Source organism: Anomaloglossus baeobatrachus, chromosome 1 (assembly GCF_048569485.1).
Source record: "Anomaloglossus baeobatrachus isolate aAnoBae1 chromosome 1, aAnoBae1.hap1, whole genome shotgun sequence".
NCBI lineage: Eukaryota > Metazoa > Chordata > Amphibia > Anura > Aromobatidae > Anomaloglossus > Anomaloglossus baeobatrachus.
Window position 1 is genome coordinate 614,629,827 of NC_134353.1, and position 13,155 is coordinate 614,642,981.

Below are 13,155 nucleotides of genomic sequence, written 5' to 3' on the forward strand. Positions count from 1 at the left end.
GCCATGTTTTGGTCGCCTGTTGTTGTGGTGACCAAAACACATAATTTTGGCATTTGGATTTTTTTTCTCCCTACATCATGTACTGATTAGATTAAATGATGTTAAATTTAGATAGATCAGGCATTTTTGAACAAGGTAATACCGAATATGTCTATATTTAAAAAAAATAAATAAATTCATTGTTTTATTTTCAACGGGGCAAAAGGGGGTCATTTGCATTTGAACTTTAGGTTGCTTTTATTTTTTTATAACTTTTTTTACATTATTTATTTATTTTACTAGTCCCTAGGGCACTTTATTGCTACACTATCCGATTGCCTGTCCTGATTAAAACGATGCGGCAGCATCGCTCTGATCAGGAAAAATGCTCATCTCCTATGAGTGCCACTACTGTTAGCATTCACAGGAAGTGAGTCAGGGCAGCGTCAGTGGTCATCAGTTGACTCCACGCTACTGTGACACATTGGCGCCCCGTGATTGCGTTACAGGGCGATCCCTGCCATGGCCTTTTAAATTACGCTGTCAGTGTATGACAGCGCGATCTACGTAGTTGACAGGAGCGCAACTGTTATCCGTATATCTGCTGATGAGATCATCAGACATGTGTGGAGAATACCACAGGCATGAATTCCCCGGAGGAGCCTGCAGTAACCGGAGGGAGGAAACCAAGCACGTATCAGTATGTCCTTGGTCATTAAAAAATATATTTTTTAGGGACTACATCACATTTGAAGTGACTTTGAGAGGCTTAGGTGACAAAAAGATACCTAAAAGTGAGACCATTCTAAAAACTTCACCCCTCAAGTACTCAAAAATCACATCCAAGAAGTTCTTTACAGGAACTAAAGCAATGTGTAAAAAAAACAAACAAAAAACGAAAATTCAATTTTCCCACAAAAATGTTACTTTAACCCAAAATCTTTCTTTTCCACAAGGGTAACAGGAGAAAATGCACCATACAAGTTGTTGTGCAATTTTTTTCTGTGTATGCTGATAACCCATATGAAGTGGAAATCTACTGTTTGGATGCATGGCAGGGCTCGGAGAGGAAGAAGCGCCATTTGATGCAAAGTTGGCTGGAATCATTAGCGAACACCATGTTACATTTGGAGAGCCGCTGATGAGCCTGAATAGTGGGGCTCACCCACACGTGTGTCACACCAGGTATGGGGAAATACCAAGCGAACGGTGAAAGTGAAGGAAACCCTGGGAGATGGTTTTCCTCACCACCCCTAGATAGGTTCCGTACATATTCGCCGACCTGGATACCTGACCCTGGAGTAGACCATGGGTAGGGAGTAGATAGAGTGAGTGCTTAGTCAACACCTCACTAAGCTCTAAAGAAGACACAGGGATAATAAATTGGGAAAGAATACAAATAACATCTCAAAATTACTTAGGGAGAGGAACTGCAACAACAAAGTTTCTCAAGATGTATACAAGCCGACTGCTTGCACTGAAGACTTGTTAAGGATACCTATCATCAGCACCGAGTAAGGGGAAATGAGGGTATATAAAGACACCAGGGGAAGTGCTGATGAAAAACAGCTGAAAGGGTGAGGAAATCCGCAGGGTCATAAAGGGAAAGAGATGAAAACCAACCAAGCAGAGGATATGCACAGAATATATAGCAGGAATAGTAGAAAGTCAGGGAGCAGTTGGCGTAGCCAAATGCTCTGACCTTCTATTGTCGGATACCACCAGACTGTCACAACCTTGACAACGTGACCCCATTTTGGAAACTAGACCCCTCAAGGAATTTAACTAGAATTGTAGTGAGCACCTTGAACCCCCAGGTGCTTCACAAAATTTTGAGCCATAGAAATGAAAATATATATTTTTAGGCTATGTGAGTAGCATTCTGTCACTGCAGAAATTTCTGCAGCGATTTGAACAGCACACGTGCGCTTCAAATCGCTGCAGAAAAAGTCCGTAATGGAAAAAAAAAAGCAGATTTCATGCGCTCTGAGTGCAGCTCCTCCCATAGACAGAGCGGGGGCTGCATGCAGAGCGCACGGAATAAGTAACATGTCACTTCTTAGAACGCATGCTTCGGGCAGCAGCCGAAGCGCTACGCTCTAATACGCCACGTGTGCACGTCTCCTACATAATCTTCATAGATTGTGCTGGGGACGCAGGACGCATGCAGTTACGCTGCGGTGCAGATTGCAGCGTAACTGCATGAAATACGCCACATGCACACATAGCCTTACCATAAAAATATTGCTTTAACCCCAAATGTTTTATTTTCACAAGGGTAATTGGAGAAATTGCAGAACAAACTCTACTGTCCATTTTCTCCTGAGTTCGCCAATATCCCATATGTGGTTGAAAACTACTTCTGAGACACAACACAAAGGGAAGAAGGGAAGGAGCGCCAGATTTAAGTTCAGATTTTGTTAGAATGGTTTGGGGGTGCCATGTCTGTGATGGGGTGTATAGCAGAGCAAGGAGAGACAACAGGCCGAGGATGATCCAACAGGTTTACTAACAGGAATACAGGAACAGCACACGACAATTCCAAATAAAACAGATTCGGGGGCACCTCCCGATAATCCAAAGTGCCAGATCACGACGTAATAGTCCTTTTCAGAGTCCCAGAAATCCCACACAATCCACTGGACGGCGAGATCTGTCTGCAGAATCAGATTTCGCTCCCTTCCTCTTCAAAGCTCAGCTCCCAACTGCACTTAGAAACAGGAGTGTATTGTCTGAGCTCGTGGGCCCGCCCCTTAAGGGTAGGGGTCTATGCAATGGTTGGGCCCACTAGAAGATTCTAGAAGGTTGGCTCTGAGATGTCTACAGGTTTGTGTAGTTGGCGTTATCCACTGCTTACGAAACAATGGGAAGTTCCCCTGGCTGTGTGGACAAGAGATAATTGCATTTTGGGCCCAGAGACACAGGAGATGGGGGGAAGGTATGGTTACTTACATCCCAAGACATTTCAAAGTGTTCAGTAAGTACAACTAAAGGAAAGTTACGTCACATCCTGACATAGTATTACAGCAAATACAGTGAGAAGGTAAAATACATCACATGGCATCTTATACAAAAAATATGGGATGGAGAAAAGCACATACATCATGACAATCCCTTTCCCTCCCAACTTGTGTACGTACTAGGGACCTCTACAGGTCGCTGGTTAAGTACACGCAGGCATGGCTGACAGGACTCAAGGCTCCTCTTGCCTGGACAGTCCATCTGCATTTTGGTGTTGGCTGCCTCTTCTATACTGTATGGTAAAGTTATAGGGCTGCAGAGCCAGGCTCCATCGTAATAAGCGTTCATTGTCCCCAGAGACTCTGTTCAGCCAGGTGAGGGGATTGTGATCAGTAACCACAGTGAATTCTCGCCCATACAGATACGGCCTTAGTTTCCTAAGGGCCCACACTACAGCCAGACATTCTTTTTCAACAGTTGCATAGGCCACTTCTCGGTCCAGCAGTTTCCGGCTGAGATAGGCGATGGGGTGTTCGTCCCCAGCTGCATTCACCTGGCTGAGGACAGCTCCCAGTCCATAAGCAGAGGCGTCTGTTTGAACAATGAATCTCCTCTTGTAGTCTGGAGCAGCCAGGACAGGATCGCAGATCAGAGCGTCCTTCAGCCGGTTAAAAGCCTCATCACAGGCTGGAGTCCAGATCACCAGCCGGGGCATTGTTTTTTTGGTCAGGTCGGTAAGAGGCTTGGCCACAGTGCGGCTGTAATGGCAGTTCTGGTGGCCTCATTTCCATGGATGGGTTGTACACGTCCACATGGGCTGCTCTCTTGGCTTGACTTCTGGTTACCGCACCGACAAAGTGGCAATGAAGATTCCCCACATCATTTCCTAGAAGAACGTCTGCATGGAGGCCGCTCATCACACCGACCACACATTGTTTGGCCCCAAAGCCATAATCCAGGGTCACACTCGCTCTTGGAATATATCTCTGGGTACCTCCTGCCAGTTCAATGGCAATTCCTGGTCCCTTTTGAATTGCTTCTGGTTGAATTACTCGGAGATCGGCTATGGTGAGGAAAGCCCCAGTGTCACGGAAGCCAACAACTTTTTGGCCATCCAGCACGACCTCCTGTAGATGTTTGTGCTGAAGATCAGAAGAACAGGTGGCTGGAGCTCGCACCCCATAGACTCCGGGTAGGGGAGCCAGGATATCAGAGTCACTTGGCAAGTCATGAGGCACAGACGGCGAGATCTGTCCGCAGAATCAGATCTCGCTCCCTTCCTCTTCAAAGCTCAGCTCCCAACTGCACTTAGAAACAGGAGTGTATTGTCTGAGCTCGTGGGCCTGCCCCTCAAGGGTAGGGGTCTATGCAATGGTTGGGCCCACTAGAAGATTCTAGAAAGTTGGCTCCGAGATGTCTTCAGGTTTGTGTAGTTGGCGTTATCCACTGCTTACGAAACAATAGGAAGTTCCCCTGGCTGTGTGGACAAGAGATAATTGCATTATGGGCCCAGAGACACAGGAGATGGGGGGAAGGTATGGTTACTTACATCTCAAGACATTTCAAAGTGTTCAGTAAGTACAACCAAAGGAAAGTGACATCACATCCTGACATAGTATTACAGCAAATACAGTGAGAAGGTAAAATACATCACATGGCATCTTATACAAAAAATATGGGATGGAGAAAAGCACATACATCATGACAATGTCACATTAGCATAGCGCCATACAAGTGACCCCATTTAACAAACTGCGCCACTCAATGAATTCATCCAGGTGTGCATTGATCATATTGATACTACAGGTGTGCCATGAAATTTTATATTATTGGCAGTGAAGAAAAAAAAAATTACATTTTTATCACTCGACATGAGCACCTCTGCTATATCCCACTACATGCACAGCACTACTACTACATGCGCAGTTTTGCAATGTCCCTCTACCTACATGGCACTACTACATCCCACTACATGCGCAGCTCTGCTACATCCCACTACATGCGCAGCTCTGCTACATCCCATTATATTCACAGCTCTTCTATATCCCACTATATGCACAGTTTTGATACATTCCTCTACATACACAGCTCTCCTACATCTTTACATACAAAGCACTGCTACATCCCTCTACATAAATACAAAGCTCTGGAACATCCCTCTACATGTATAGCACTTATACATCCCTCTACATGTATAGCACTACTACATCCCTCTACATGTATAGCACTGCTACATCCCTCTACATGTATAGCACTGCTACATCCCTCTACATGTATAGCACTGCTACATCCCTCTACATGTATAGCACTGCTACATCCCTCTACATGTATAGCACTGCTACATCCCTCTACATGTATAGCACTGCTACATCCCTCTACATGTATAGCACTGCTACATCCCTCTACATGTATAGCACTGCTACATCCCTCTACATGTATAGCACTGCTACATCCCTCTACATGTATAGCACTGCTACATCCCTCTACATGTATAGCACTGCTACATCCCTCTACATGTATAGCACTGCTACATCCCTCTACATGTATAGCACTGCTACAACCCTCTACATGTATAGCACTGCTACATCCCTCTACATGTATAGCACTGCTACATCCCTCTACATGTATAGCACTGCTACATCCCTCTACATGTATAGCACTGCTACATCCCTCTACATGTATAGCACTGCTGCATCCCTCTACATGTATAGCACTGCTACATCCCTCTACATGTATAGCACTGCTACATCCCTCTACATGTATAGCACTGCTACATCCCTCTACATGTATAGCACTGCTACAACCCTCTACATGTATAGCACTACTACATCCCTCTACATGTATAGCACTGCTACATCCCTCTACATGTATAGCACTGCTACATCCCTCTACATGTATAGCACTGCTACAACCCTCTACATGTATAGCACTGCTACATCCCTCTACATGTATAGCACTGCTACATCCCTCTACATGTATAGCACTGCTACATCCCTCTACATGTATAGCACTGCTACATCCCTCTACATGTATAGCACTGCTACATCCCTCTACATGTATAGCACTGCTACAACCCTCTACATGTATAGCACTACTACATCCCTCTACATGTATAGCACTGCTACATCCCTCTACATGTATAGCACTGCTACATTCCTCTACATGTATAGCACTGCTACATCCCTCTACATGTATAGCACTGCTACATCCCTCTACATGTATAGTACTGCTACATCCCTCTACATGTATAGCACTGCTACATCCCTCTACATGTATAGCACTGCTACATCCCTCTACATTTATAGCACTGCTACATCCCTCTACATGTATAGCACTGCTACATCCCACTACATGTATAGCACTGCTACATCCCTCTACATGTATAGCACTGCTACATCCCTCTACATGTATAGCACTGCTACATCCCTCTACATGTATAGCACTGCTACATCCCTCTACATGTATAGCACTGCTACATCCCTCTACATGTATAGCACTGCTACATCCCACTACATGTATAGCACTGCTACATCCCTCTACATGTATAGCACTGCTACATCCCTCTACATGTATAGCACTGCTACATCCCTCTACATGTATAGCACTGCTACATCCCTATACATGTATAGCACTGCTACATCCCTCTACATGTATAGCACTGCTACATCCCACTACATGTATAGCACTGCTACATCCCTCTACATGTATAGCACTGCTACATCCCACTACATGTATAGCACTGCTACATCCCTCTACATGTATAGCACTGCTACATCCCTCTACATGTATAGCACTGCTACATCCCTCTACATGTATAGCACTGCTACATCCCTCTACATGTATAGCACTGCTACATCCCTCTACATGTATAGCACTGCTACATCCCTCTACATGTATAGCACTGCTACATCCCTCTACATGTATAGCACTGCTACATCCCTCTACATGTATAGCACTGCTACAACCCTCTACATGTATAGCACTGCTACATCCCTCTACATGTATAGCACTGCTACATCCCTCTACATGTATAGCACTGCTACATCCCTCTACATGTATAGCACTGCTACATCCCTCTACATGTATAGCACTGCTACATCCCTCTACATGTATAGCACTGCTACATCCCTCTACATGTATAGCACTGCTACATCCCTCTACATGTATAGCACTGCTACATCCCTCTACATGTATAGCACTGCTACATCCCTCTACATGTATAGCACTGCTACAACCCTCTACATGTATAGCACTACTACATCCCTCTACATGTATAGCACTGCTACATCCCTCTACATGTATAGCACTGCTATATTCCACTACATGTTTGTATAGCACTGCTACATCCCTCTACATTTATAGCACTGCTACATCCCTCTACATGTATAGCACTGCTACATCCCACTACATGTATAGCACTGCTACATCCCTCTACATGTATAGCACTGCTACATCCCACTACATGTATAGCACTGCTACATCCCTCTACATGTATAGCACTGCTACATCCCTCTACATGTATAGCACTGCTACATCCCTCTACATGTATAGCACTGCTACATCCCTCTACATGTATAGCACTGCTATATTCCACTACATGTTTGTATAGCACTGCTACATCCCTCTACATGTATAGCACTGCTACATCCCTCTACATGTATAGCACTGCTACATCCCTCTACATGTATAGCACTGCTACATCCCTCTACATGTATAGCACTGCTACAACCCTCTACATGTATAGCACTGCTACATCCCTCTACATGTATAGCACTGCTACATCCCTCTACATGTATAGCACTGCTACATCCCTCTACATGTATAGCACTGCTACATCCCTCTACATGTATAGCACTGCTACATCCCTCTACATGTATAGCACTGCTACATCCCTCTACATGTATAGCACTGCTACATCCCTCTACATGTATAGCACTGCTACATCCCTCTACATGTATAGCACTGCTACATCCCTCTACATGTATAGCACTGCTACAACCCTCTACATGTATAGCACTACTACATCCCTCTACATGTATAGCACTGCTACATCCCTCTACATGTATAGCACTGCTATATTCCACTACATGTTTGTATAGCACTGCTACATCCCTCTACATTTATAGCACTGCTACATCCCTCTACATGTATAGCACTGCTACATCCCACTACATGTATAGCACTGCTACATCCCTCTACATGTATAGCACTGCTACATCCCACTACATGTATAGCACTGCTACATCCCTCTACATGTATAGCACTGCTACATCCCTCTACATGTATAGCACTGCTACATCCCTCTACATGTATAGCACTGCTACATCCCTCTACATGTATAGCACTGCTATATTCCACTACATGTTTGTATAGCACTGCTACATCCCTCTACATGTATAGCACTGCTACATCCCTCTACATGTATAGCACTGCTACATCCCTCTACATGTATAGCACTGCTACATCCCTCTACATGTATAGCACTGCTACAACCCTCTACATGTATAGCACTGCTACATCCCTCTACATGTATAGCACTGCTACATCCCTCTACATGTATAGCACTGCTACATCCCTCTACATGTATAGCACTGCTACATCCCTCTACATGTATAGCACTGCTACATCCCTCTACATGTATAGCACTGCTACATCCCTCTACATGTATAGCACTGCTACATCCCTCTACATGTATAGCACTGCTACATCCCTCTACATGTATAGCACTGCTACATCCCTCTACATGTATAGCACTGCTACAACCCTCTACATGTATAGCACTACTACATCCCTCTACATGTATAGCACTGCTACATCCCTCTACATGTATAGCACTGCTATATTCCACTACATGTTTGTATAGCACTGCTACATCCCTCTACATTTATAGCACTGCTACATCCCTCTACATGTATAGCACTGCTACATCCCACTACATGTATAGCACTGCTACATCCCTCTACATGTATAGCACTGCTACATCCCACTACATGTATAGCACTGCTACATCCCTCTACATGTATAGCACTGCTACATCCCTCTACATGTATAGCACTGCTACATCCCTCTACATGTATAGCACTGCTACATCCCTCTACATGTATAGCACTGCTACATCCCTCTACATGTATAGCACTGCTACATCCCTCTACATGTATAGCACTGCTACAACCCTCTACATGTATAGCACTACTACATCCCTCTACATGTATAGCACTGCTACATCCCTCTACATGTATAGCACTGCTATATTCCACTACATGTTTGTATAGCACTGCTACATCCCTCTACATTTATAGCACTGCTACATCCCTCTACATGTATAGCACTGCTACATCCCACTACATGTATAGCACTGCTACATCCCTCTACATGTATAGCACTGCTACATCCCTCTACATGTATAGCACTGCTACATCCCTCTACATGTATAGCACTGCTATATTCCACTACATGTTTGTATAGCACTGCTACATCCCTCTACATGTATAGCACTGCTACATCCCTCTACATGTATAGCACTGCTACATCCCTCTACATGTATAGCACTGCTACATCCCACTACATGTATAGCACTGCTACATCCCTCTACATGTATAGCACTGCTACATCCCACTACATGTATAGCACTGCTACATCCCTCTACATGTATAGCACTGCTACATCCCTCTACATGTATAGCACTGCTACATCCCTCTACATGTATAGCACTGCTACATCCCTCTACATGTATAGCACTGCTATATTCCACTACATGTTTGTATAGCACTGCTACATCCCTCTACATGTATAGCACTGCTACATCCCTCTACATGTATAGCACTGCTACATCCCTCTACATGTATAGCACTGCTACATCCCTCTACATGTATAGCACTGCTATATTCCACTACATGTTTGTATAGCACTGCTACATCCCTCTACATGTATAGCACTGCTACATCCCTCTACATGTATAGCACTGCTACATCCCTCTACATGTATAGCACTGCTACATCCCTCTACATGTATAGCACTGCTATATTCCACTACATGTTTGTATAGCACTGCTACATCCCTCTACATGTATAGCACTGCTACATCCCTCTACATACACCCACTCTCTGCTATCTTGCTTCTCTCCTCACACATGCTGTCTACAGCTCCTGGGTATTCGCCATCACGTGACTTATCACATGGTCATGACATCATCAGACGTCCTTTCTGCGTGGAGCGGTGTTTCCTGCAGGATGTGATGCTGCCGGCCGGGAGCCGCAAGACATAGTGGGCAGTGCCGGCACACTATGGGCTGCTGTGCACACACTGCGCTCAGTGCCCGCTGTCTGTCATGGTGGTGCTCTTACTTTGCCTTCATGTTTGGTAGCGGTCTGTGACGCCGTGTGACCCCCAGAGCTGTCAGCATGGACGCCCCAGGCGAGTACAGTGTATTACCAGGGCACCCTCACGTATGGAGCTGCCACAGATAAAGCTGCAGCAGAATGCACAGATGGCACAATGGTTCTCAAGGCACAGTCTGGATCATGTGTGCAGTGTGGGATACTTGTGCCCCCAAGTAATAATGCTAATAATGCTCCATTGCTGCCCCTTTACACTGTATCAATCTTTCTGCTGTCCTCCCACTGGAGACACAGAAGGAAAGGCCCTGTGCAGGGACAGTATATGGCCCCTTACAGTCCTATAGCTCCTGCTATAATGATTGCTATAGATTGTCAGTGGCCTCATTACCTCTTGGCCCCTGTGCAGGGACAGTATATGGGCCCTTTACAGTCCAATAGCTCATCATAATGCACAATTCCACCTGATTAGGAGGTGTCAGTGGCCTCATTACCTCTTGGCCCCTATGCAGGGACAGTATAGGGGCCCCTTACAGTCCATATGCACAATTCCACCTGATTAGGAGTTGTCAGTGGCCTCTTTACCTCTTGGACCCTGTGCAGGGACAGTATATGGGCCCTTTACAGTACAATAGCTCATTATAATGCACAATTCCACCTGATTAGGAGGTGTCAGTGGCCTCATTACTTCTTGGGACCCTGTGTGGTTGTACCAATGGTATGTTTGCTTCTGCCCCTCCAAAAGTAATACAGGCCCTTGTAGCGCAGATGTATCTCACTGTGATGACACAAATACAGTTCACATCAGTGCTCTCCCAGAGATTCGGGGGCACAGCCAGATGTCCTGGATATGTGCGCTGCCTCGGACCTTCAGCAGTGAGATCAGATTGTTTATGCTGTAAAAAAACAAACATTATCGGCAGCACATTGCTCTATGAAAACAAGGGAAGTGCTGCCGGTAACATAATACTGAATGATTGTATTACCGCTACTTGGGTCACCAGAATTGTTCATTGGTCTGTGTAAACAGGCTAGTAAACATGCGGCAATTAACTTGTATGTAGTTGATCAGTGCTCATAAATTCCTTCACGATATATGGCGTTAACTTGCGTCATCTGTCGTGTCCCTGCTTTGATGCGTGCTCGCAAGCTGAGGTCACATCTTTCCCAGCAGATGATGGCTGCAGTATTCCACGTGGTCACGGTAGGCGCTGCTACAGCCTGCTGCTGCTGACCCGCTCCACCACCACCGCAGCCATCGGACTAACATTTTTTGGGAAAAAGGTGCGTCTTAGAGTCCGAAAAATACGGTACTAAAAGTGGCTGTTTAACATTTAATTTGCCCAAATCCCCCCATAATTACAGCTGAATGCCAGGAGTCCTGGACCTGTGATGAACGCAGACAGTGTATTTGGTTACAACCTAGTGCAGGTGGTATACAGTGGACTCTGACATTAGTTATTATAGATGAGCGGACTCGTGGAAGTTCAGGTTCGGGCGGACATTAGTTAAAAGTTCTGTTTGGGACCCGAATTTGACCGAATTTCGAACCCCATATAAATCAATTGAGACCTGAACTTCTGTGCTGTAAAATGATCATTGTAAGGGCTAGGGGCTGCAAAAAAAGCAAAATGGGGGCCGTTGCCCTGCAAACAAGTGTGGATAGGGAATAAATAAAAACTTGTGGTGTCCCGCTTATTTTTGAAAACCAGTGCAGACAACCCTCAGCTGTCAGCTTTACTTTGGCTGGTTGTCAAACATAGAGGGTATTATTTAAATAATTAAAATAAAACAACGTAAGTGCCTCTCTATTTTTGATAACAAGCCAAGGTAAAGCAGACAACTGGGGGCTGGTATTATCAGAGTGGGAAGGCCCATGGTTATTTGGACCTTCCCAGCCTAAAAATAGCAGCCTGCAGCCGCTCCAGAAGGGGGGCAGTAGAGTGCTTTGCCCGGTTCTTACTGATTGCATGGTGTGGTGGCAATTGGAGTAATACTTTGGGGTTGATGTCAGCTGTGAATTGACAGCTGGAATCAAGCCCAGGAGTCAGTAATGGGGAGGCGACTATCAGACAGCTCCATTACTAACCCAGCAAGTGTAGAGTTAACATAAAACACACACACACACACACACACACACACACACTAGTTTATATGAATAAACACTCCCCTGCACTCCCTTAAAGACTATTGAATACAAAAATCCTCGACATTCCAACTTAATTCAATTGGTGAATAAACACTGCCTCGTTCACCAATTTATTAATTAAAAATAGACATGAGCTGACCCGTGGAGGTTTGGGTTCACCTAGTTTTTAGGTTTTTTTTTTTTTTTTTTTTGATACACTAAATCCAAAGATGTTGTTTTTAACCCCGGTGAGAGACATTCAGCAACTGCAAGCAGCTTTACTGGGCCGAACACAGAGCGTACCCGAGCACACTGATCCTCAGTGGAGTGGTTAGCATATCTACAGCGCCCAAAGTCTGAACTTGGACACTGATTTTTTTTTTTAAAAGTCTGTGTTTTATATGAACCCCGAACTTTACAGTTCGAGTTCGCTCATCTCTGGTTAAAAAGAAATCCTCGAAGTTCGACGTAATCCAATGGTGTTATGCCCTTCTACGCCTATCGATTGCTATCGAGATTCGTTCTCAGAACAAAGCCCCACAGAATTCGATGGGTGTCGTGGTGGCACATTACACTATTTTATTAAGTTGGAAATTTGAGGATTTATTTTTAATTAATTGGTGAATGAGGAAGTGTACTGGAGTGTTTATTCAAATAAACTATTTTCCTGTGTGTTTTTGTAACTGTGTGTTTACCGTGTAGTAATGGGGGTGTCTTGATATCGGTTGTCATTACACTATTCATCTATTGGAT

At 44.8% G+C, this 13,155-nt stretch overlaps 1 protein-coding gene across 1 annotated transcript in view; it reads left to right on the forward strand.

Moving 5' to 3' along the window:
* The first annotated feature begins 10,156 nt into the window (after positions 1-10,156).
* The window catches only part of ERCC6L2 (ERCC excision repair 6 like 2), a 205,570-nt gene continuing 202,571 nt past the window's right edge, over positions 10,157-13,155 (forward strand). Inside the window, exon 1 of the mRNA XM_075318703.1 lies at positions 10,157-10,353. Coding sequence (XP_075174818.1) covers positions 10,341-10,353 — 13 coding nt within the window. The 5' untranslated portion in view covers positions 10,157-10,340. The remainder of the gene's footprint in view (positions 10,354-13,155) is intronic.